The following is a 26810-nucleotide window of genomic DNA, read 5'->3' on the forward strand; positions in this document are numbered from 1 at the left end:
TGAGGTGCAATGTCGAAATAAAGTGTGGATCAGGGTTTGCACAATGTATCTGTGCTCTGGTTCCTAAAGGCTTTGGGCGAGGTGTTTTTTTTTTGCGTGGGGTGAGGGTGTTGGTCCGTAGTGCGGGTTTGGTGGTGGTAATGATATTTGGTGAGGTCCATTTTGGTTGGGGCCACCAAATGCCTGGAAACGGTTCTGCCACCACCTTTTTTCAAAGCCCAGCAACCCATCTGTGATACATCAGCTCACAGACGCCTGTGCTAATCACATTACCTTGACAGTGATAAGAAGAGAGCACCATTTACCCACTCTGAGAGTGCATAGACAATTGTGCTCTCTCAGACTCTGGCTGCTGATCCCTGAACCAGGATTCGAATCAGTGATCTTCAGATAATAGTGGCAGCACTTTCTTTGAATCTTGATTTTTGGATTTGGTGAATTATACAGAGAAAAAAATTAACAGAAACAACTTCTATCAGTCATTTTATGAACAGCAACATTTCTAAACCTACACATCTTTGGTTAATGTAGTAAGTGGTGTTTGAGAGCAATTTGGAAATATTTTGCCATCTACAGCTTGGTTTCTCAATCCTAGTCATGGAGGCCCACTTTACACATTTTAGCACTTTTCCTGCTTTAATGCACCCACTGTACTTCAACTATGGGCTGAAAAGTTGTATTTTAGCTGTTTAGGGTTTGTTATAAGCAAGGAAAACACCAACCTAGCTAAAAACTAATGATGTCAATCTTGAAACAGGGATTTTTAACAGAATCAGTGTATTTGTGTTTCCATACACTACTTTAAAGTCTGTGTCAAAACAAAATAGCCATGTGACTTTCCCCAAACAGTTTTAGTTACCTCATACAGTTTTTAAACTGTTTTTGCAACAAAGAAAGTGCAAGCAGCTGATCTGAGACCAGAACAATAGACCCCAAATATTTCTAAATGAGAGTTGAAAAATCTGATCTCAGAACTGTATTTGTTGCACACTTTAAAAAAGAGTAGCAAAGCCCTTTAACTCTTTTTGGAGAGAAGAGCATGCACACACTTGCTTTATTTATTATTGCTCATATTTCGTCAAACCAATATTACCTTGAAATGAAAGGACCTCAAAAAGAGCTAGGTCTGTTGTGGATCATTCCGAAACATTTCATTTGATTTAATCTCCCAAAAGCCTATATATTTTGCCATCACCACTTAAAAACTGCAGAACTGTGAATTAAGAAACACTGATCTACAGCACAGAGAGAGTTCATGCATTGTAAACCCCGCTTTTAATAAATTAAGCTTTTACATAAATGGATCCTGAGAAAATATCACAGCATGAGCACACATCAATGGGATGAATGGTAAGCGGCAGAGAAAGCATGTGGACATCAACAAATCTCATTCGCGCCTCGTTGTGTCCTATTGTGGGCTCCGTACATTTCCTAGCTACAGTGGGGGAGTCTGAACACGCTGAGAGTGTGCTTACTCAGTCCCTGCGCACTTCCTTCTGCTCACTTCCCTCTGCTCACTTCAGCTTCGCCTGGTCGGGAAAGGGAGCTGGGGGTTTCAGGGTGTGAATGACATGCTCCCTAAAGCGGGGCTCACTATTCCGCCAAAACACCAGTACTAAATTCATGGTTCTCTGCGCGACTGTAGTTCTGATAATATACCGCGATACGGAGATACTGCACTGATACGGACAGCTTAACGCCGCTGTGGTGTTTTAAGGAACAGCCTACTCCTCTGTGAAGTCCCGCCTAAAGGTAGGCATTCTTTAGTTTCACGCGGCCCGAAACCAACAATACTGGATACAGATAGATGTAGCAGTTAACGTTAGCTAGGGTAACGTTACCGAACTAGCGAACCTACAGCTAGCTAATGATCTCCCTGGATCATTTATAAATCACGGCTGATTCTGTAGTTACCTCGGCTGTTGTAGCCAGATAAACACAGCCTGTGCGTTCAGTTGTGTAGCTGTTTACTATCTAGCTTCACAATTTATGCCTTGGGCCTCAGCAGAAAGCCTTTTAAATATAGCTAAACGTTACTTGAGTGTGTTGAAGGTTCGGTTCAACTCATTTCTGTTGTGTTTATTTAGTTAAATCAAAACAACAGGATATTTCACGGTTCTATCTTAACGTTACCTTATTATTAACTTTGTACAGTCGAGATTTAATTAATGCTTAAATATTACACTTGAGTATAGTGAGTATTCCCGTCATGAGGGCAGTGCACTTTAAGGTTTTTAACACATCATTGTGCACTAGTTTTACTGTCAGTCATGTCAGTAACCAGATAGCAAAATTAAGTGCTGAAGCACTTCTCATTTTTCATATTTATATGAGGTAATTTAAACTGAGATATAACATATAATTAGAATATTTTTGCACCGTTGGTTTGTATGAGAATGTTTTCCTCCTGTAACAGCCACAGATTCCTGTTAGCAAAAAATATTGAATAAACGTTAGTTATCTGTTTTGATGAAAAAAAAAACACATTTAAAACAATCTGTATTTAACATTGCCTAATAGGCTTTGGTTAATGTTGAAATTATGACATAGTATCAACGTTTATTTAAATGTTTTGAATGATTGGGGCTCTGAATCTTCACCCACAATGCTTTTGGAAAAAAGGTTCTTCCCACAAACAATAATACTATTAAAATTAATAATTATTAAGTTAATTGTCATTTTCTACACTGCAAGACCACAGTATAGACTATACGAGTAGAAAACAAACAAGATATACATATTTAATGTAAGTGTTCATGTTGAATTAATGTAAAATCGATGTGCACTAGGGGTGGGTGATATGGCTTTAAAATATCACAATATTTCAGGGTTATATTTTGTGATATGGTGATATGACAAAACATGAGCATTTTTTTTATAAAAGGACCATTAAGGATAGTCATAACATGATCAGGATGTAACGTTAACGTTATAATCAGATATTAAGGTAACATGCGTTAAAGTATTTTCTTATTAGAACTGTGTGGTACATCACAATAATCTTTGTGGGTTACAGCCTCCGGATCTGCCCACCACCATTCTCCCATTCCCATTTTCACACTCTGGATTGCCAGGTATAGACAACAACATTAAATCTTCTGCAGATATGAAAACGGGCAAGCTGGCTATTTTTCTGCTAAACAGGTTACAACTGAGCTTCAGGTTTGCTAGCCAGAGCTGCATAATTTAATATCACCAGTAGCATGGTAAAGACATGTTTTTTTTACTTTGTGTCAATCTGGCAACCCGCAAGAGCTTTGTGTTTGTGAAGGGGTGGGTTGGGCAAAAAACTGCAGCGTTTGAAACTTTTATGAATATCACGATGTCCCAATATGGAGCTTTTTTGTGTCAGAGTTCTGGTGGTGGTATTGCGTATGCTACAATGTGGCACACTCATAATGTAAACAAATAAATTCTGACATTGTTGGTCTACGTTGTTTTGGTGCTTTAGCAATAAAATAGCTTGGAATGGGAAGTCTAGTTGTCTAGTCAGTCATGTATACTGTTTAGATTTTGTGTCATTTTTTTTTCTGTCTCAGGTTTTCTCAACCTGCTCTTTACCTGTCCAAGTTTGTTCCCTCTGTCAGCACAGTCATTATGAATGAAGAGGAGGATGGAGAGCTAAATATGACCAATGAGGAACTGCGGCGCTGGGTTCAGTCGGAGGTGGAGAAGGATGAGGTGCTGGTGCAGAGGCGGACACAGCTGGCACAGGTGGAGGAGTGGGTGAAGCAGAAAGAGATTCATGCCACCTACACCCGTACGCTGTACAACAGCGCCTGCGAGTAAGTGTCTTCAGCTCTCCCAGCTGATATAGGGTAGGTCACATAAAAGGCCTGTCGCGATAATTAAGTTATCGACTTATCACATACGATAATTTGAGAATGGACTTTATAAATACCTTGACCTCACCGTGTCTCAACAATCAGCAACCATAGCATAGAAGTACTTTGTGACACTTTCTGCTGTTTTACTTAAATCAGCCTGTATTTTTTTTTCTTCTATTAGGTCAGTACTTGAATGTGAATCAGTAATTAAGGGGGTCTATGGAATGCTGGGATTGGAATATCAAGACACGGACTCGGAAGAAGAAGAAGGCGCAAAACCAAAGCAGAACGTCATACAGATCCCAGAAGATCCTAAGAGAGAGAGTGAAGATGTCTCTGCTGATGCAGAGGATGATTATGTTGTCATTGATTTGGGTGGTAGGAGACTTTTGTGTTTCATTTATGTTCTCTTAACTAATGTGGTATGTTCAAATATTCACTATACTATGTTATGCAGGCAGAATAATGAAGTGTAATACAAACTGATCAGGTCTTCTTTTAAATGTGGCATAACTTGATTACAAGAAAATGTTAATGTTTTGTAAAACTTTAGAAAATGTAGTGCAGTACATTAAATAGCTGCAATATCTCCAGGGACTCAGCATTTGTCATGGTTAACATGCTGCGTGGTAGACAGCATACATGTGCTATTTCCTAAAGTCTCTCTCTCTCTTTGTTTATCTCCACTGAAATTCTTATGCTGTAGCTGCAGTTCCAGATACAACATTAGAGAAGAAGCCAACAGTAAGGGGCTCTAACTTTTAAATTTTAATACCTACATTTATATAAAATTGCAGAGTGGTTCTTGTCTACATTTGTTTCCTCCTCTGTGTTTTTTCTGTTTGTCTTAGGCTGAAGAGCTGTTGGCCAGCCTTCAAATGTCTTCTGAGCTCTCCCGCAGTTCCCTACCATGTGTCAAGACCAGAGAGTCCCCTGTTTTTATTTGTAGTCCTTTACCACATGACGACACATCATCTACATCTTTCAGACCCGTCAGTTTACCAACAAAGTGTGAACGTAGCCCTTCTAGAAGTCCAGAACCATCCGACAATTTGTTATCAACCATCAAGACTAGGGAGTCTCCTGTACCCATTAGTAGTCCTTTATCACATGATGACACATCTTCTACATCTTTCAGACCCATCAGTTTACCAACAAAGAGTGAACGTAGCCCTTCTAGAAGTCCAGAACCATCAAACGGTTTATTAACCATCAAGACCAGGGAGTCCCCTGTACCTATTAGTAGCCCGCCACCCAGTGATATGGCACCTGCATCCTTTGCATCACAAGTTTTACCAATAAAGACAGAGAACAGCCCTTCTAGAAGTCCAGATCTCTCTAGCAGTTTATTGTCAACCATCAAGACCAGAGAGTCCCCAGTACCAATTAGTAGTGGTCAACCATCTGTTGATTTGTTTTCTGAAGCCTTCAATCCTTTGTCTTTGCCAACAAAGAGGGAACATAGCACTCCTAGAAGTCCAAAAACATCTAACAAATCATTGCCAAACACCACAAACAGAGAATCTCCTGCATTTATTAATAGGGTTCCATCACCTGATGTCTCAAGTTCTCCAGATACTACCAGAGGCCCGTCACCCATGAGTTATGCTAGTGAAACTCCTCCATTGGCTACGCCTACTGCATTAGAGAGTGATGCAGAGAATCATGAAACTATAGTCAACGAGACACCTGTTTCCGCAAAACAAAGCAGTGAAACTCCTCAAGCACATCCTAAGGCAGTCTCTAGCAGTACAAGCTCCAAATTACTAGCAACAAGCACTGCTGATGAAACCACAGCAATTGTTACGATATCCGCCAGCAAGCCTGTAAACAGTGACACTTCCAGCACCACAGTAAGATCTGCCAGCACAACGTCAAGTAGCGCATCTCCAGGTACCACGACGAGATCTGCCAGCAAGCCATCAAATATCGTATCTCCAGGTATCACAACGAGGTCAGTCAGCAAGCCGTCAAACAGTAAATCTCCAGGTGCCACGACCAAAACTGCAGACAAGCCTTCAAACAGTGTGACTACCAGTAAAACAGTGAAATCTGCTGACAAGCCCTCAAACAGTGTGACTACCAGTAAAACAGCGAAACCTGCTGACAAGCCTTCAAACAGTGTGACTTCTAGCAAAACAGTGAAACCTGCAGACAAGCCCTCAAACAGTGTAACGTCTAGCACCGCAACAAAACCTGCTGACAAGCCCTCAAACAGTGTGACTACCAGTAAAACAGCGAAACCTGCTGACAAGCCTTCAAACAGTGTGACTTCTAGCAAAACAGTGAAACCTGCAGACAAGCCCTCAAACAGTGTAACGTCCAGCACCACAACAAAACCTGCTGACAAGCCTTCAAACAGTGTAACGTCTAGCACCACAACAAAACCTGCTGACAAGCCCTCAAACAGTGTAACTTCCAGCACCACAACCAACTCAACCCCCGCTGCTAAAGCATCTTCCTCAGCTACTACAGTCAGCCGTCCAGCTTCTAGTACAACTGCTTCTACTAAGTCTTCAGAAACTAAAGAAGGTTAGATGTTCACCTTGCTTCCTCAACATTTCAACTCTTCTGGTTCCAAAATAAAATGTCACCATTTTCCTGTCTATCTCTACAGGGACTGAGACCCTAAATATTCCTGTTCAGAAGGAGGTGGAGGTCAAAATTGACATGGAAGTACTTGCAAGGCGAAGGACCAAAACGTGGCATAAAGCCACAGTTTTAGATATCAAAGAAACAGGTAACAGCTGTTCAGCAGATTAGATGGCTCATTTGATGACACTTAAATGTTACACCATTATTAAGATTTGTGACCCTCTATTATTTATTCTAAATTCATTGGCTTAGACTGCCTGAAACTGTCAAAAGTATAGGGTCAGTTTCCGAGACAGGAATGTAGCCTAGTTGCAGGCGATATTTTCCTTTTCATAGAAAATCTTCATTCTAAGTGTAGTCCAAGACTAGGCTAAATACCTGTCTGGGTAACTGACCTTGAGTTAAGTCAGTGTCGTTCTCCTTAACCATTTCCGTTTATCTTTCTCACTTTTTAGATTCTGGGCACAGATATAAAGTCAAGTTTGAGGGCGATAAAGGAAAAAGTATGTTATCTGGTCATCACTTAGCATGTGTGAACCCTCCTCTGCTGAAGGATTTGTTTGTTGGTTCTCGAGTGGTGGCCACCTATAAAGAGAAAGACCAGTCTTGGATGCATGCGGCTGTAATAACAGAGATGCCAGACCGCAAGAACCGTATGAGGTGTGTTTGTCAGGTTCTTCAATGTTTCAGTCACTGTAGCTGCTTTAGGGTCATGTGGATTGTCTTCTTTGTTTGATTCATGATTTGATGTTTGACACTTGGGGCCCTATCTCACACACGGCACAAGGCGTATTGCGAGGCTCATTGCTATTTTACACCTCACCAACAGTCACACCTTTTTCACGTGTGGTGCTCTGAAAATGAGTCGTGTTCAGGTATATTTCTGGTGCATTGCTATCTTGGCAGCAGAAAACACAGGTGCAGCAGTGACTGATCTGAACCTTGTCAGCAGTCAGATGTTCATTGCTATATTGGCTATGCAGGCGTTAAGGGTGCACTCAGTGCGCACATCCTCGCACGTTACACACATTAGGACATGCATCTTTGGAGGTGCCGAGTGGTCCAGCGGCCTAATGCGCCGTCACTTTAAGTGGGAGGTCGGAGGTTCGAACCCCTGCTCATGCAGCTTTGCCATCAGCTGCCAGCGCTCAGAGGGAGCACAATTGGCCCTGCTCCCTCCGGGTGGGTAGATGGGGCTCTCTCCCCATTACACTTAAAGGCGGCGCCGGGTGGCACGAGGCGTCTGCGCTGCGCTTTCCTCCGAGCGCGTTAGCCGCTCAGGCAATGATTCATCAGCAGCTGCTCGAAAAAAGGGGTAACTGACTTCACACGTGACGGAGGAGGCATGTGCGCATGCACGCATCCTCCTGGGGTCACAGGTGCCACTGGTGATGGAGACGCACAGAGGGGTGGAACAATTGGAGAGCCAAATTTGGAGAAAATGGGGAAAAATCTGAAATAAAATTATAAAAAAAGACATGCAGCATTGCACACACCCAACTTTTACATCAACAATAAACAAAATACAGAATAAAATAACATTGCTGTTCCCATAAATGACCATAAAAGTCACTGATACAAAGATAGACTGTTTCTAAATAAGCCACTAAAACAAACACAGCAGTAAAACAAAATACATTTCAAATTTTCTAAAAGTACTGTCTCTAAAATCTTTAAAAAACAAAAATGAGAAAAAATAAAACAGAATTTATATAACCCTCGATACGTTCTAATTCCTTCTGTCTCACTACATTTTTCAGTTGCTCTTCAGCTCAGTCATACATGCTTAAAACTTAAAACTGTATGTTGTGTTTTCATAAAATGCTTTCTCCACCCTGATAAACTTTTGCCATTGATGTCTTAGATTCATGGTGTTTTTTGATGATGGCCATTCAACCTACGTTTCCCTGCCAGACCTTCGTCTGGTCTGCAAAACAAGTAAGAAAAGTGCTCTCTCCCTCTCTCTCTCTCTCTCTCTCTCTCTCTCTCTCTCTCTCTCTCTCTCTCTCTCTCTCTCTATATATATATATATATATATATATATATATATATATATATATATATACACTGCTCAAAAAAATAAAGGGAACACTCAAATAACACATCCTAGATCTGAATGAATGAAATATTCTCATTGAATACTTTGTTCTGTACAAAGTTGAATGTGCTGACAACAAAATCACACAAAAATCATCAATGGAAATAAAATTTATTAACCAATGGAGGCCTGGATTTGGAGCCACACACAAAATTAAAGTGAAAAAACACACTACAGGCTGATCCAACTTTAATGTAATGTCCTTAAAACAAGTCTGAGGCTCAGTATTGTGTGTGGCCTCCACGTGCCTGTATGACCTCCCTACAACGCCTGGGCATGCTCCTGATGAGGTGGCGGATGGTCTCCTGAGGGATCTCCTCCCAGACCTGGACTAAAGCATCCGCCAACTCCTGGACAGTCTGTGGTGCAACGTGACGTTGGTGGATGGAGCGAGACATGATGTCCCAGATGTGCTCAATCGGATTCAGGTCTGGGGAACGGGCGGGCCAGTCCATAGCTTCAATGCCTTCATCTTGCAGGAACTGCTGACACACTCCAGCCACATGAGGTCTAGCATTGTCCTGCATTAGGAGGAACCCAGGGCCAACCGCACCAGCATATGGTCTCACAAGGGGTCTGAGGATCTCATCTCGGTACCTAATGGCAGTCAGGCTACCTCTGGTGAGCACATGGAGGGCTGTGCGGCCCTCCAAAGAAATGCCACCCCACACCATTACTGACCCACTGCCAAACCGGTCATGCTGAAGGATGTTGCAGGCAGCAGACCGCTCTCCACGGCGTCTCCAGACTCTGTCACGTCTGTCATGTGCTCAGTATGAACCTGCTTTCATCTGTGAAGAGCACAAGGCGCCAGTGGCGAATTTGCCAATCCTGGTGTTCTCTGGCAAATGCCAAGCGTCCTGCACGGTGTTGAGCTGTGAGCACAACCCCCATCTGTGGACGTCGGGCCCTCATACCATCCTCATGGAGTCGGTTTCTAACCGTTTGTGCAGACACATGCACATTTGTGGCCTGCTGGAGGTCATTTTGCAGGGCTCTGGCAGTGCTCCTCCTGTTCCTTCTTGCACAAAGGCGGAGGTAGCGGTCCTGCTGCTCGGTTGTTGCCCTCCTACGGCCTCCTCCACGTCTCCTGGTGTACTGGCCTGTCTCCTGGTAGCGCCTCCAGCCTCTAGACACTACGCTGACAGACACAGCAAACCTTCTTGCCACAGCTCGCATTGATGTGCCATCCTGGATGAGCTGCACTACCTGAGCCACTTGTGTGGGTTGTAGAGTCCGTCTCATGCTACCACGAGTGTGAAAGAACCACCAACATTCAAAACTGACCAAAACATCAGCCAGACAGCATAGGTTCTGAGACGTGGTCTGTGGTCCCCACCTGCAGAACCACTCCTTTATTGAGTGTGTCTTGCTAATTGCCAATAATTTCCACCTGTTGTCTATTCCATTTGCACAACAGCAGGTGAAATTGATTGTCAATCAGTGTTGCTTCCTAAGTGGACAGTTTAATTTCACAGAAGTTTGATTTACTTGGAGTTATATTGTGTTATTTGAGTGTTCCCTTTATTTTTTTGAGCAGTGTATATACAGTTGAGGACGATATTATTAGCCCCCTTACAAAATAGTCCTTGTTTTCTAAAGATTTTCCAAGTGATATTAACCAGAGCAAAATAAACTAAACACAGCTTTTTTAGACATCGTAGTTTTATTTTGGATGCTTACACTATATTGTATTCCACTCAGAAATGAAGATATTACACAAAACACAAAAACTATCAGGGTCAAAATTATTAGCCCCCCACATCCTAATAGTTAATTGTGTATCCTTTTTGCTGGATTACTTCCTGCAGACGTTTGTTGTAGTTTACAACAAGTCTCTCACACTTCATTTGAGGAATTCTGGCCCATTCTTCTTTAGCAAATCTCTCAAGTTCCTCTAGATTCGATGGTTGTCTTGCATGGACATTTTTCTTTAGGTCACCCCACAGATTTTCTATTGGATTTAAGTCAGGGCTTTGTGCAGGCCATTCAATGACATTCACTTTGGTCATCTGGAGATAGTTCTTCACCAGGAGGGATGTGTGTTTAGGATCATTGTCATGTTGGAAAATGAAGTGACGTCTCAGACCCAGTTTCACAGCTGACTGCTTAAGGTTCTCTTTCAAAATAGTCACATATTTTTCTTTATTCATGATTCCATCCACCTTGACAAGATTTCCAGTTCCAGATGCACTGAAGCATCCCCATAGCATAATACTCCCACCTTTGGGTTTGGGTTGAAAGCTTCTTTGGGTTGAATGCCTGTCCTTTTTTTCTCCAAACATAAGCAGTGTCCCTTTGGCCAAAGAGCTCTAGTTTAGTCTCATCAGACCATAAGACACGCTTCCAGTATGAATATTTTTTCTCCAGGTTGTCCCGAGCATACTTAAGTCTTGCTTGAAGGTGCCTCTTCCTCAAAAGTGGAGTTTTTCTTGGTCTGCACGCTCGCAGGTCATTCCTGTGCAGAGCTCTAGTGATGGTCTTCTTAGAGACTATGATTCCCGATGTGGCCAAGTCATTTGCCAGTGCCTTGGAAGTTAATCTGGGGTCTCTAGACACATTTCTCACTAGTATTCTTTCCAGTCTCTCTGAAATCTTTCTCTTTCTACCTCTGCCAGGCTTGTTCTGCACTGTGTTGCTGTCTTTGTATCTCTGAATGATGCCTCTCACTCCAGTTCTTGACACTTGGAAACACTTGAATATCTTTGTATATCCCTCTCCTGCTTTGTGTGCATCAATAATTCTTTTTCTCAGGTCCAAACTGATTTCCTTTGTTTTTGGCATGTTGCTTCCTCAACTGCCAGCTCCATAATGAGGCTTTTATACCATGTTTTAACTTAAATGAGTTAATTAACTTAACTTAATTGAGTGCAGTCATCTGTTTCACCTGATCACCTTTATGCACATCACCTGAGAAGGTAAAGCACATCACTGCACAAAAGTGGCTTGTGTGATGACTTAATAAATGTTAATTTCTTAAAGGTGGCTAATAATAATGTCCCTGGTCATTTTAGCTTATTCTTACATAATAATATTTTGGTGCACAAATATAAATATTTTGGTCCTTCTAATGAAAAATTGTATGTTCAGAAATGCTCTGTTAGAACTGCCTTGCTCTGCTAAAAAGGATCTTGCCAGAATCTTGAGGAGACTTAAAATTTCATAGGGGGGCTAATAATATCGTCCTCAACTGTATATATATATATATATATATATATCCCTCTTTTTATTACTACCTTTTTACTAAAAGTGTTGCTTTACAAAAAGTGACTATTTTGTGGCACAGTTAGAAGAACCTATTGTAGCAACTTTATATTTTAACCTGTTTCTTGTGGCATCTCCATAGTGAAGAATGTGTTCGAGGACATTGAGGATGAGATGTGTCGTACAGAGGTGGTGGAATACCTGAAAGCATATCCAAACCCCATCTTTGTGGTGGTGCGGGTAGGACAGGAGAGCAAAGTGGAGCGTGATGGTGAGTGGGAAGACTGCACTATCAATCAAGTGGATGGAAGCCTGGTCGAGATCTGCTACACAGTAAGTTTCTGGATGTAGGCCAACTGTTGCTATTGAACTTTTCATTTGTGGTAGATTGAGTTTAAGTTTTTAAGAGTTATTGATATATTTTCGTACGAGATATAAGACAGTTGTTTACATTGATGTAGACTGTGTTGCATTTCAATTTGTTCAGACAGTTTGCCTTTCTCTTCTGCCAGTTTATCTACAGGTAATTGTTAATTAAAATGCTTATGTAAAAATTAGGAACATAAAGCTCCAAGTATTTTAAGTCTTTTTTTTTATTCCAAAATAAAAAAAAAGTGGAAAAATATTGAGATGTAAATTTTGTTCCATATCCATCTGTAACTAGTACGAAAATTTTCCCTCAGTACTTATGTTAAGCAGCTGAAAATTCTGATTGTTAAGTCACATCACAACATTTTCACTTGTTGGTAAATTTGACATTATGCTGTTTGTATGTGGCAAAGAGATATTATGAAAAGATACAGAAGACAGTATTTTATTTAAGGCCTTTGGAACATAATTGTATTTTAGGGGTGTGTGGGCAATGGCTTATATACACATTGTTCTGACTGCCAGCACCCACAAGCTTCTCTAATGCCCGGATCAGACTACGTGATTTTAGCCCGATTTTGACCCGATTGTGTGCGTCCGATCCAAATTTCAGTGTCGTCAGCGACAAAGGTCCGTGTAGTGTGATAAAGTCAAAGAGCAGTAATTTGACGTGAGCAATGCCGTTGGAGCGTCCGACGGAAAGACTATCATGTTAGAATTTTTTGTATTTTATCGTCTAGTTTGACACATAGACTGTATATAGCTGGACAGAGCATCGTCTTTTAAAAGTGAAGCCACCACAGGTCGGGCGCCCCCTGCTGTTCGGCTGCAGAAAGCTGTGTAACTCCACCCATCCCCATAGATTTCAATGGCAAAACAGACAACATTCAATCACGTTTTTTTCTAATATACTGTAATTCTACCTCCATTATTTAAATGCAACAGCTAGTGTAACCTCTGCTTATATTGTCAATTTTTATATCCCCACAGAATTCGGTTTTTAAAACTTTATTCAGCTCTATTCAAAAAAGGTGTGGTTATGGTAAAAGGGCTGCTTATGGGCGGGACCAATAACAGACCGTCAGCTCCGCTCCGCCCCGCTCTGCAGCCTGTGACCGCGAGGCAGCCCTCAGGGGCGGAGTTATTCAAATGAGTAGGTTGCTATACACAGTCTTTCTCCCTCCTCTTGTCTCTACTGCGCAGACTCGGGTTTCAGGATCGCCAACATGGCGGAAGATTTTGGCTTCATTTTCATTGAATGAATGGGAACGGCGACACGGCGTCTATCTTTTTTTACAGTCTCTGGTTTGACATGCTCCGCGAAGTGCTCCCTGACTCTGACCAATAGGAAGACAGAGCGTTCTGTTGCGCACAGATTTAAACATGGGAATCGGCACAGTGCTCCTGCAGTTCGCTGGACCAGAGAAACAGAAGAATAATCTAATAATCATCTAATAATCTATTTCATCCATAAAATACACTGAAACCTAAGTAGCTACATCTTTACCATACCTTAAGTTCTCTCTGGAGTACACAAAACATATAATGTCCATTTGGGTCACCCAGGAATGAGCCCACAGTCGCTTTTCCCTCTTCTTTTTATTTTTTTCTAAGCACAAAAGCACTCCCATCACACAAAGGGCTTCTATATGCCATGATTTTCAGATTCTATGCTTCTCCCCCGCAATGACCTGCGAACTCATGCGAGGACGCAGATGATGATTTGTCTGTGACTAACGTGTAGTGTTGCCATTTCCCCGTGTATGACATGAAACGAAGATAACTGCTTAATCTGACATAGTGAAGATCGGGAGGGAAAAAAATGTCGTGTAGTCTGAGCTTGGCATAAGCAGCTGTCTTATCTCTCTGAAAATGTTAATCTTTCAGTTTCTGTTACGTTTCAGAACGATAAAAAGAAGGAGTGGTTGTATAAAGGTTCAAATAGGTTGGATCACATCCAAAGAATCAAGACGCGGATGGCTGAGCAAAAACCAGAAACACCTACTATCAAAGGTTGAGTATGTGTTTTTACGAGCATGTGAGAGAGAAAAACTGTGTTTACAAGAATGCCCTGTTTTTCACTTTCATGTTCTTTCTCTCTTTTTCTCTCTGTCTACAATTCAGTTGTAAATACCACAAATCAGAACACAACCACCACCACCTCTTCTAAAGCTGCTGCCGCTACCACCAGCACCACCACCAGCAGCACCACTGCTACCACATCTTCAAAAGTCACCACAAAAAGTGTTGCCTCAACATCTGCTCCTCCGAGTGTCTCCAAAGCTTCTTCTGCAAGTTCTTCTGCGTTAATGGCTATGGCAAAGTCTGCTTCCATAAAACGTCAGCCTAAAATTGTCCTTGAAAGAATTACTTTTCCCATGTCATTATCCTCATCAACGTTCACTGTATCGAAAACCAGCCTACCAACAGAACCCAGTCCGTCAAACAGAGGGTGAGTTGTTGGACTTCGGTTAAATATCTATATATAATAATCTGTATAAGTGAATCTTAAGGTTTCTCTCAATCTTAAAACTGCTGCTGCTTAACTGCCTAATCTTATTAGATATGGGTTAAAAAAAAAAAAAGTAAAAAAAAAAAAAAAAAAAAAGTTCACTCTTTGTGCCTAAAAAGGTCTAAGTTCGAGACATTATAATTTTAGCATGCCCTGTTAGTTTGAGCGACAATGAAAATGCTACACAAGTGCTCCTTAGGTCAGATCAATTAACAACCAAGAGTAAATATTGTCTGCTCTATGTAGTCCTGGTTTTGATTCATCTTTGCATAGATATACACTGTTATGTATAGATTTTACAAGGTTGAATACTACCCAATTTTTGGCATGATTTTCTGATGTGCCAGAGCCCAAAATATATTTGTCTGATTTCTCTGCAGCACAAAGCGACCTGCCCCTGCAGACATTTACCAAAGCACTCCTCTCCCGGTTGCTGGGCCTTGGTTGAAGTATGTGCCTCATCGCTGCTCCCCGACCTGTCTGGACCAGGTAAGGCCAGCACAGAAGAACCAACATCGCGGCCAAAACCCCCTGCTCATCCCTCTTCTGCATGGCTTTCGACGGATGACTGCTAGAAGACGCCTGGATGGAAAAGTAAGTTTAGGGTTCAGTGGGTTCAGAAATTAGAGCTGTGTGGCTGCAGGTTTTTATTTTAAACAATCACCAGCCACACCTCAAATGAGCAGCTGAGGGTGGCAGTTCATTCAGTGCCTCAGTGCTACTTAATCCTGGTTCTATTTGCCACAGTCTCTTTGTGACTGCTTCACTCTTTCCTCCTTTCTACACAGTTCTTAGTTGTGTGTAGGGCTGTGAATCTTTGGGAATCCCACAGTTTGATTCAGAATCGATTCTTGGGGTCCCGATTCATTTTTTCCCAATTCTTTCAAATCGGTTGGATTTCTTTTTCTTCATCCTCCATACTTTAGCTGCGCAACAACAAACACCGTAACACAACACTACACGCCCCTCTGTAGCCTAATAGGGAGAGACAGTAAGAGCAAAAACTTTCCCTGTCCTGTTGCTGCTGTCTCATGGAGCTCAGCTACTGTCACACGGAGCTTGAGCTTTTTAACTGTCTCTCGGACTTTATCTCCTGCCTTGCGGAGCTCTTTAACAGTTAAAGAGCTCCGCAGGACAGTTAAAGAGCTCCGCAAGACAGTAGGTGAGCTTCGCGAGAGAGTATGAGCTTCTGGCGACAGTAGGTGAGCTCCGCGGGACAGTTAAAAAGCTCTGCGTGACAGTAGCTGAGCTCTGTGGTACAATTAAAAAGCTCCGCGTGACAGTAGCTGCCCCCGCAAAAAATTGTTTTTTTTGAAATTGAGAATCGATTTTGAATCGCTCAATGTTAGAAACGCGATTCAAGCTTGAATCGTTTTTTTCCCTGCACCCCTAGTTGTGTGTGTGTATGGTTGTTTGCCCCTCCATGCTACTCTAAGCATCCTGGGTTTGTGTCAGGCTCTATATATACAGTTAGGTCCAAAAATATTTAAACAATGACACAAGTTTTATAATTTGGGCTCTGCATGCCACAAAACTGGATTTGAAATGAAACAAATGAGATCTTATTAAAGCCTAGAATTTCAGCTGAACAAAAACAAAACAATGAAACATTGAGGAATTACAACCATTTATCTTCAAAGCTTTTGCATTTTGCATTACAAATAATCTCTACAGCTATTTTATAGGCTCCATCGTCTATTGCTTCATTAATTTTTGCTCACACTGCAGTTTAGGGAGCACACCAAAGACTACTCCTACATCCTTTAATCATCACTTACGTATCGATACGTTTTCCTTAACTTGATGCTGATTGGTTTTAGAAGGACATGCGTCTGACGTTGGCATGTTGACAATTCAGCGGGTGGTTTATTCGGTGGAAAGCCTTTCCAGGATAAGGATAAAATAAATGAACAGATTTATTTCGTCTCCATAGTAGTGCTGCTATTGTGGTTTTTTATACCAGCAGCAGCAACTTCAGGCACAGTACTCTAGGTTAGTTCAAATTCGCCAAATGAACGTGCTTGTCCTGAAGCAACTGTATCCACGCCTATGTTATTTTTCTTCTTCTGCTGCCGTTGCTGAGGAACGCCTGCTCAGCTTCCTGTAATTAGTCCGAAAGTTCGAACCATTAAGAAAAGCGCTTTCACACTGCAGGAGAACCGGACTATGGTTCAGAAGGTCGGGACCGAGACCACCTCTCTTGGTCGGACCAAAATCTGGTCCTTTGGTCCGGACCGTGGTTCGCGGCCCCTTTCACACCTGCTACTTTGGTTCGGACCAAACTGAAAAGTCCGAAAGTCCGGATCAAACGAGGCAGGTGTGAAAGCACCCTTACTTTCTGCTCAGATTCAACCAACTGCAGCAAAGTTGGTTGGAAGTGCCTAACAGTACAGATGGACAATGACCCAAAACATTCTGCACAAGCAGGTTAAGAAATGGAATATTTTGCAGTGATCGAATCAAGTAACAGATCTGAACCTGATTGAGATGCATTTCACTATACTATACATTATACGTACTACACATGGGCAGTAGTCACATAGCAGGATGCGACATAACAAAATAACAAAATCAATCATATATATCATTTATTTTCCATGGCATACGAGATATAGAAATATCTACCCATTAATTCTACTCCTAAATTAGATATAAAGTATATTAAATACTTAATATCGTGAGTTAAATTATTGACCTGTTTTATGTGTTGTTCTTGGTCTGATGTTTTGGTTTATTTTCTTCCCTATTTATTTGTTGTCACTGCAGCCAAAAATGTTTTTATTTATTTATTGATTTTTATTCATTCAGCTTGTTGATATCATCTCTTTGACATGTGATCTCTCTAGATGTCCTTTCACGTCTACTACCGTGCTCCTTGTGGGCAGAGTATGTGTGAGATGGAGGAGGTGCAGGACTACCTGTGTGAGTCACGGTGTGACTTCCTCTTCTTGGAGATGTTCTGCTTGGATCCTTTTGTGCTGGTGAAAAGAGCTCTGCTCCCTTCCTCCATGAGCAGCCGACCGCATTTGTTCTTGCCCGACTTCTCAGAGGGGAAGGAGTTGGTCCCTGTGTCGTGTGTTAATGAGACTGACGCCACCCGGCCGCCCCCTCTGAACTACACCAGACACATAGTGTGTGCCCCTGGTGTCGCCATCAACACCAGCCTGGACTTCATGGTGGGCTGTGACTGCACTGATGGCTGCCGAGACAGGTCTGTAGAAAATCACTCTCTGATTGTGATTGATCATAGTGATATTACAACATTATTGTGTAATAAGGGATGGTACTGATTAGGGGTACATGAAATGGACAGAAAAAAAAATCTGATGCACAATAATGTCTGATGTGGAATATGGTAAACCCAAAGGACCACCACCACAGTGGAGGTATTATTTGAAGTAGTGGGTAGTTTTAGGATTTGGTGATGTATCAAGTGTATACATCATGTGTACATTTTCATACGATTCATCAGACGAGACAATATTTTTCACATCGATATAGATTATGCTGCACAGCTTCACCTTGCCCCACCTCTTTTCCTCACTGAACACAACACACACACACACACCCACCCACCACTTAACTGTTGAGTCCTGTAGGCAGCAACAGCATGAACACGGATAAACACATTATAGAAAGTATGGAAGAGGAGCTGGTTAGTAAAAAGAAAAAGATTTCCAGTTGAAAATCTTTAATTATTACATAGAGGAATGCGTTGAGAACAAAATAACCTAAAAATGGTTAATGTAAATCAAAATTACTATCCCATGGCGGTCTAGATTTGGAATCATACTTAAAATCAAACTGGAAAAACTAATGACGGGCTGATTTAACTTCAGTGGAAAATCCTCAAGACAAATTTAAAAGGAGGCTCGGTAGTGTGTCTGGCCTCCACGTGACCTCCCTACAACACCTGAGTATGCTCCTGATGAGGAATTTCCTCCCAGACCTTGACTAAAGCGGCAGTCAACTCCTGGACAGTCTGTGGTGCAACGAGGCGTTGGTGGATGGAACGAGACATGATGTCCCAGATGTGCTGGATTGGATTCAGGAGTCAGTATCTGACAGTTTGAGTGCTCTTGCACTGCTCCTCCTGTTCCTCCTTGCAGCTTCCTACTGCCTCCTCCATGTCTCCTGGTGTCTGCTCCATGCTCTGGACACTGTGTTAACAGCACAGCAAACCTTCTTGCCACAGCTCGCATTGATGTGCCATCCTGGATGAGCTGCACTACCTGAGCAACTACTGTGGGTTGTAGACACACCGCCTCATGCTACCTCTATGGTGAGAGAACTACCAAAATGCAAAAGTGACTAAAACATCAGCCAGAGAGAATGAGAACCTTTATAGGGGTTGTCTTGCTAATTGCCTCTCGTTTCCACATGTTGTCTGTTCCATTTGCACAACAGCAAGTGAAATTGATTCACTATCAGTGTTGCTTCCTAACTGGACAGGTTGATTTTACAGAAGTGTGGTTAACTTTGAGTTACGTTGTGTTGTTTAAGTGTTCCCTTTATTTTTTTGAGCAGTGTACATCTCACCTGAGCTCCTCAGCCAATCAGATCTGTGCAGATTTGGGAGTGTGATGCGCACACACAGCAGAGGTATAAAGCTCATTCAGATGATGTGCTCTGAAACAAAACAGACAGAACCCAACTTTTCAGCAAAACACAGACAGTTTACAACCAGCGTGTCCAATGTTTTAAGAACATAGCACTAATAATAATGAAGTTTCACCACTGAAAATTTCAACCCAGATTTACAAGAAATGGAAAAGTTAAACTCAAACTGCACTTTTTCTAACATGAGTGGATCAGAAGCAGCAGTGCTGCAGTCGTTTTTGAACACCTCACTTTGTCGCTGCTAGACTGAGAATAGTCCACTAACTGCAGTATTTGGAATAAACCAACGTCCCAAATAATACCTGCTCTGTGGTGGTCCTGTGGGACCCTGCCCATTAAAGAACAGGGTGAAAGTATGCAGAGAAACAGAAGAACTATAGTGTTTGATTAACCCCTTAAGTAATACACATGCTGAAGGTAAAAACCCAGGTCTATGTCATTTCATTAACTAATATCCTCTGCTAGGTGTGTGCCATATTGTATTGCACCCCTGTCCTCCACTAATAGTAGCAGTCGTGTGATTGTCTGCAAGTCTTTTTAATGTCTTTGTGTTCTGATCTAAAGCCCAATTTATACTTGTGTCCCGAACCTACAGCGTACCTACGCAGAGTGTGCTACGCAGCAGAGCGCGTTTACACTTCTGAGCGAGCGGGTCTGCGTCGTTTTGCAGTTTAAACTGAGAAGATGGGAATATGTGGGTGCACCAATCACAGCCGTGGCTGCCTGCGTCACACAACGTATAGTTACTAGAGTCTGCGTAGGTTTGACGCTAAAGTATAAATTGGGCTTAATGCTTTGATCTCACTTCTCATGAGTGTGTATGTGTCACAGGACAAGGTGTTCCTGTCACCAGCTGACAGTTGATGCCACATCGTTGTTCACTGGTGGTCCGGTAGACGTAAATGCTGGATACACACACAAACGACTAACAAGATACGTGCCCACTGGGTGAGACCCCTGTCTGTCTCTTTGTGCATTTTCTAGGCTTTTTACATGAATGATGCATAGCAAATCACACAGCAAAATATGAACTAGTTCTTATTCTATATTATTGTCCTTTTTCTTTGCTCTCCACAGTGTGTATGAGTGTAATCCGCTCTGTCGCTGTGACCCATGGATGTGCAGTAACAGGCTTGTGCAGCACGGTCAACAGCTGCGTCTGCAGCTCTTCATGACTCAGCACAAAGGCTGGGGCATCCGCTGCATGGATGATCTTTCGAAGGGAACGTTTGTATGCATTTTTACAGGTAGGTTGAAACTGTGTACTGTCAAGTGTAATTTGCATCTAGGGCCACCCCAAAAAAAAACATGTCTTTTGTGTTTCTGGACAAGCTGGCAAGAGATATGATGGTGTAATGAAATAATGATACAGAATTTTACACAGTCATACATTTTTATATATGGAAACTCAGTGTATGCAGTGTATAACAAGATATTTCACGTTTTGTCTGGTCAGTTTAATTTAATTTGTTAATATATATTCGTTTCTGTAATTGCATTTCCAAAAGTTAAGATTGTAAAGCATTTATCACATTGTGTTGTTGCCAGTTCTTCTTTTTAGCTTCTTTTTAGATCCTTCTTTTTAGACTTTAGCTGCAATTAAAATGTGTTTGCTCTAAAGATAGAAAGCAGGGAAGTGTTTTAGGTGGTTCCTCGTATTCTTCTTACAAATATTTCTTAAGGTGTTCAACAGAACAGGGTAGGTTTCACTTTTTTGTTTTTATTTAAAAATTCTTTACACACCAGGCTACACAAATTAGGCTCATGCCCTGATATTGTTCTCAATGAAATTCCTGCTGATACCTTGTAGGATCATTTCTTCTGCTTGCTGCTCTTCCTTATGTCTCTCTCTCTCCATCTCTCTCTCTCTCTCTCTCTCCATCTCTCTTACTCTTTTCCTCAAATCCGCATCAAATGGGAAAGGAAGCATAAGAGGTTACATTGCCTCCTGTTCACCTTTGCCACTCTTTGCCACTGCACAGTTAGCAAGATGAAACACAATGTGCAATTTGTTTGTCCTGCTTAACCAGAGCCAAACATCAGGGTCTACCATATATCTGGGCAAAGAAATGAGGGACACAAGGGAAAGGCAGGGCTCAACCCCCCCCCCCCCCCCCCAAACACTGCCAATTGCGTTTGTTTTAATGCTGAAAAATATTTTAATTATTTCTACTGATTCTCCTTCTCTGTAGGCAAAATAGTAACAGAGACCATGGCTAGCTCGGATGCTGTTCAGGCTGGCAATGAGTACTTGGCTAACCTTGATTACATTGAGGAAGTGGAAAAATTAAAGGAGGGCTATGAAAGCGAAGCCTTTTGCTCTGAAACTGAAGAAGAGCGCGACAAGAAAACTATCAGACGGATGACGACTGTATCGTCAAAGAAGCATGCTCTGCCAACGTTGGACTGTAGCAGTGATGATGGTACTTTGTGTGTTTTTGTTCGCGTGGGTTTTTGTGTGTGATCACCTCCTTATTTGTAACACCCATATTACTCATTACCCACTGAACATATGGGAGCAAGTTTTATTATTAGACTGTAGTCTTTCTATGTTCTTTATAATTCTCCTTTTACCCAGTTCTTCCAGAATCAGTACTTAGTCAGAGTAGTCATGGTCCTTTGGGCAGAGTCCAACACGAACTGTGTAGCAACAGATGAGCTTCTGCTTATGACTTTACATTTGCTGTATCTACAAGGTTGAGCATATAGGTATGAGTGGCTAATAAAGGTGAAGAGTAAGTGGACACAGTATTTAAGAACTCCAGCAGCACTGCCTGTCTGATCCACTCATACCATAGCAAAACACACCACTGCTTAGAATGACAGTATAGCAAATAATACATTTTCTGTGGTGGACCTGTGGGATCCTTAACATCAAAGAACAGGATGATAAAGGTAATACAGTAGGCAGATAAACAGAAGAACTTTAGTCTGAGTATTATTATCTTTTCTGTTAATCTGTTTAATTCCTCTCCTTCCATTAGAATCAACTGTTGAAAAGCTGAAGAAGGTCAGTGCGGGAACTCTGAAAAACACTAAACGAGATGATTCAGAGGATGAGAGTGACCAGTCAGATTTTTCTGAAGACCTGGATGAGGATGAGGATTACCAAGTAAGCCGGGATGAAGTAAAGTTCTCAGACGGCGACTGCCAGAGGAGCTACATCACACGGAGGAACGCCAAGATTCTGAAGAGTGAGAACTAGACAATTACCGATATGTTGTAATTATAATGTTTTTTTTTTGGAAAGCTCTGTGCCTTGCACAGGGTGTAAAATAGGGCATTATACACCCTGTGCAAGGTTCGTTGTGATGTTCTTGGCTACCTTACACCCGCTGTCAGTCTATTTTCACTCTATGCGCCGATGTCATTTAAATAGCGACAGAGCTTGTGAACATATCTATGCTGATGGGTGTGGTAGACTGGAAGTGGCATGTGTTCAGGTACATTTCTGGTGCGTTGCTATCTTGGCCGTGGAAAACACAGGTGCACAACTGACTGATTTGAACCCTGACAACGGTCAACCGTCAGACATTCTTTGCTATATTGGCAACGCAGGTTCCTGCATGTGGCCAATGCATGTACAACTCCATTTGATACTCACAGACCCACACAGGATGTGCCACAGTGCACAAACCCCACTTTTTATCAACAATAAACAAAATGCAGAATAAAATACCATTCCTGTTCCCGTAAATGACCTGTCCACACAACTTTACAGCATGAACGCGCGGCTCAGTTTCCTTTGCACTGTTAAAGCATTGCACCATTAAAAAACAAAACCACCAATGCCAGAGTGCACCTTGCTCTTATAGGGAGTGGCAATTGACACTCTGGTTTATTTCGAGTTCCACCCAGAACACAGCCGTGATAAAATAAGAGAATTTGCATGTGCCTTTTGCATGTTTAAAGCTGCACAGGGTGAATTTTTCCTGTTGTTACGATACCAAAAACACACTGACTACTAATCGCTAAAATAGAGCCTCATGGGCTTGGCTTTTTATTTGAGCATAATCAAACCTGGCTCATGACTATGGTAAAGCTGCACAAATTGTTTGAATCCTCCATTTAAAAATATGAATTAAAGTTAGATTTTCCTCTGCACAGTGAGGTACAGTATGGTACATGCTTGATTTTGTCACTCTTCTTACCAATGGGTATCGTGCATGACAAATTGAGAGAAGCTAGAAATAGTGCAGAACAGACTGGGGTTGTGTTTTTTTTTTTGATGTACTGGATTGTACTGTGTTCTATTTTGTCCCAGTAGATGAGAGCCTGAGATAACATTCTGGTATATGTTTATTATTTTTTAATCCTTACCCAGGTCATGAAAAATCCCCCAAGGACAGCTATCCTGCTCTGCCTCCTAGCATTTCAGCAGAACAAACGGAAGTGTCCTCATCTATGGCCAAACAGATGAGGAAAGAGGGTAAGGTTCTGTTTCATGGGTTTTTTGGACAGTTACAAGTTTGCATTAGCACTCTGAAAATCATGTTCTGGACCTATTTCAGGCCCGGGGGAGTCTGCAACAGGGTTTGCCAAGAAGTCCACTCGCAATTTTGCAGTGAAGTCCAGCCACCGAAAGGTGAAGCAGCAAGAGGTGCCCGTGGAGACTCCGCCAACAAAGAAGGCAGCACTCTGTAAAAGAAACACCCGCAGCCTGTTCAGTAACGAGAAGGCCTGTTACCTTATTGATGCCAAGCATGACGGCAACATGGGACGCTATATCAATGTGAGCAAAATGAAAAAGAAAGTGTTCCTAGAAAATGGAAACTGTAGCACAATGGCACTACTGCTGTATTTTTTCCACAAATTTTCAAGCACCACTATATAGCCCTGGCCTGCCGGCGGGCCAGAAAAATGTCATATTTAATATCTGGTTGTGTTCATTAATAATTATAGGTTCAATATAGACACCCAATATGCCATTTTAAAGCTTAGAATCTCTGCTTTAATTTTAGTCTCTGCCAATTTAGCTGTATCTCCTTTCAGAAAATAAACATTTAGGGCAAAATATTCCTTGTTTATAAAAATTATGAATTATGAATTTACGCTGTAGGTGAGCTGAGGACACACACCCAACGACCTCCAGCGCTTACCCCGCACTCTTACCTTCAAACCTTCAAACTCTTACCTTATGCTCCAAACTTAAGAAAATCCATCAATCCAGTCGCCAGTAATCCTCATTTATGTCCAACCAGTGCTTGAAATGATTTGAGGCAGAAAAAAATGTATATAAAATCTAACGCTTTATTAAACGCATATTATTAGACTCTCCACCGAGTTCCACATATCTGATGAATCAGCAAAGCCTACTGAACACGACAATATGTAAATGAGCTCTGTCAGCCAACCAGGTGTCGAGTTCTGCAAGCTGAAAGGGGAGCTGGGGGCGGGTTAACCTGGAGACTCTGAGAGCAAGAAATTTTCCGGAGGAGCCCTTTTAAAGAAACACCCCACAATTATCTTTCTATCAGGAGTAGAACATACAAAAACACCATCTTAACTGCAAAATGAGTTATAAAATTGGTAGATTTTATTCTTATAAAGTTTCCAGTCCTTTGGAGAAAGAAAAGACCATTATAGGTTCAGATCACAATAATATCTAACCAGTGAAAGGGAGCAGTTTATGATTTGATATGATGAATGTAAACACTTTATAGCAAAATGTAGAGCTGCAAAAACAGTTCATCCATATAAATATTTCATTTTATGTGTCTTATGTTCTCCACAGCATAGCTGCAGTCCCAACTTGTTTGTCCAGAATGTATTTGTGGACACACATGACCTCCGTTTCCCTTGGGTTGCATTCTTTACCAGCAAGTAAGTGAGATCGCTGTTTCAGTCCTGTTTCTTTTTGCTGGTTGTGATGTAAGACTTTCAGTAATAGAATTCTCAGTTAATTTTTTATTCTCTTCTTTCTTGCAATTGCTTTCAGGCGGATCAGGGCTGGGACTGAACTGACATGGGATTATGGCTATGAAGTGGGCAGTGTGGAAGGAAAGGTGGTGCTTTGCTGCTGCGGCTCGTCTGAGTGCACAGGGAGGCTACTCTGAGCTCATCTTTATTGGTGAAAAGGAACCCTGAGGCATTACTGATGGATCTCTTCTTATATGTTCCGTTCTGTACTACCCTGTTTTTAGAGCAGAGGTATCCAGTTCCACACCTTCCCAAACACACCTACTAAACTTTGTAGCCTGAGTTGAATCTGAGTAAAATTAGCAGTTTTGATAAAGGGAAAGTCTCAAGCTCAGCTGGATTTAGAGTCCTTACTTTCAGACCTGGACATCTCTGTTTGTAGAACATTGATTATTGTCTGGTATTTTCTAGAGGACCAAGAATATTGGAGATTTCTTTGGTACATTCAGGTTTTTCACCAACTGGTCTGCTGCAATACATTTCCCAAGATTAATGAGAATTTCTAGCTGCTGGCTACAGTTTGCGCACAGTATGCATCTTTATAAATCTAAATCTAAATATATATATACCTTATATGTAGAACTAAGAATTTAATGTGTTTATTACAGCAGGTTCTTTGGTTAACTAACATTGTCAAGTTTGTACAATGTTTGTTACACTGTATTTGTTAATAAAAAATATGTGAATCTTCACTGAATTCATAGTTTTTTTTTTCTTTTTCTTTTTTTTTAAATAAAAGATAAGGAGGAACTGCCAGTTGATTATAGTGTCAAGTTTGTTTAGATGCTAGCTTAAGCTAGTGTCAAATGAATGTATTGATATGGAGCTTTTGTGCAAATTTTGACATTTTAATTTAATCTTTTGATTAACCCATTTGAATTTTCTTAAGACATAACATGTTTAACATTTGTCAATTTTATTTTAAAAATTCTATTTTAATTATGCTTTGAGCAGTTGAGCCATTTAAGTTTTTGCATACAATTTGTGCTAAGTAATAGTGATGTTTTGTTAATTTAATTTTGTTTTAAAAAGTGTTAGAGGTTCTAAATAGAGCTGTTTGAGATGCATGCACATAGAAAGTCCTTTTTTTGGCTCTTGTGATGCATCACAAACAACACAAGTTGTGACGTCTTTGCTACTACAATGTCCCTCACATTCCTATAGACCAGGGGTGTCCAAACTAAGGACCGCGGGCCATTTGCGGCCCGTTTCCTTATTTGGAGCAGCCCGCGAGGTATTTTAGAAATACAATGAAAGTTGGCCCGCTGTTAAGCAGGTTCAAAGTTTGAACGCTAGGTGTCAGGAACGAACCAAAGAGTCTTAAAGCGGAGAGAGTGCTCAGTTGTAGCGCAGAAAAACGGGCCAAAAAGTCTAAAAGCGGAGAGGGTGCTCAGTTGTAGCTCAGAAAAACGGGCCAAAAAGTCTAAAAGCGGAGAGTGTGAGCAGTTCTAGCGCAGAAAAACGTGCCAAAAAGACTAAAAGCAGAGAGAGTACTCAGTTGTAGCTCAGAAAAACAGGCCAAACAGTCTAAAAGCGGAGAGAGTGCTCAGTTGTAGCTCAGAAAAACGGGCCAAAAAGTCTAAAAGCGGAGAGTGTGCTCAGTTGTAGCTCAGAAAAACGGGCCAAAAAGTCTAAAAGCGGAGAGTGTGCGCAGTTCTAGCGCAGA

General features: G+C 41.5%; 1 protein-coding gene across 6 annotated transcripts; it reads left to right on the forward strand.

Annotated features, from left to right (window-relative positions):
- Positions 1–1474: 1474 nt before the first annotated feature.
- Positions 1475–25836, forward strand: setdb1a (SET domain bifurcated histone lysine methyltransferase 1a). Of its 6 annotated transcripts, none has more exons than XM_022683005.2 (22): positions 1475–1752; positions 3017–3074; positions 3588–3785; positions 4009–4205; positions 4534–4571; positions 4679–6359; positions 6445–6567; positions 6878–7082; positions 8287–8360; positions 11867–12057; positions 13998–14106; positions 14218–14545; positions 14986–15199; positions 17452–17816; positions 20057–20173; positions 20303–20472; positions 21418–21648; positions 22210–22419; positions 23550–23654; positions 23737–23957; positions 24960–25048; positions 25164–25836. In XM_022683005.2, exons 3-22 carry the CDS (start codon positions 3598–3600, stop codon positions 25279–25281), a joined length of 4974 nt encoding a protein of 1657 aa, XP_022538726.2. In that variant the 5' UTR covers positions 1475–1752; positions 3017–3074; positions 3588–3597; the 3' UTR covers positions 25282–25836. The 6 variants fall into 6 exon arrangements, with proteins under 6 accessions (XP_022538726.2, XP_022538727.2, XP_022538729.2 ...); XM_049476286.1 differs by lacking the exon at positions 3017–3074 and having other exon boundaries at positions 1476–1752; positions 4679–6167; positions 6216–6359; XM_049476287.1 differs by lacking the exon at positions 3017–3074 and having other exon boundaries at positions 1476–1752; positions 4679–6023; positions 6168–6359.
- The last annotated feature ends 974 nt before the right edge of the window (positions 25837–26810 follow it).

The sequence above is a fragment of the Astyanax mexicanus genome, chromosome 3 (assembly GCF_023375975.1).
Source record: "Astyanax mexicanus isolate ESR-SI-001 chromosome 3, AstMex3_surface, whole genome shotgun sequence".
NCBI lineage: Eukaryota > Metazoa > Chordata > Actinopteri > Characiformes > Acestrorhamphidae > Astyanax > Astyanax mexicanus.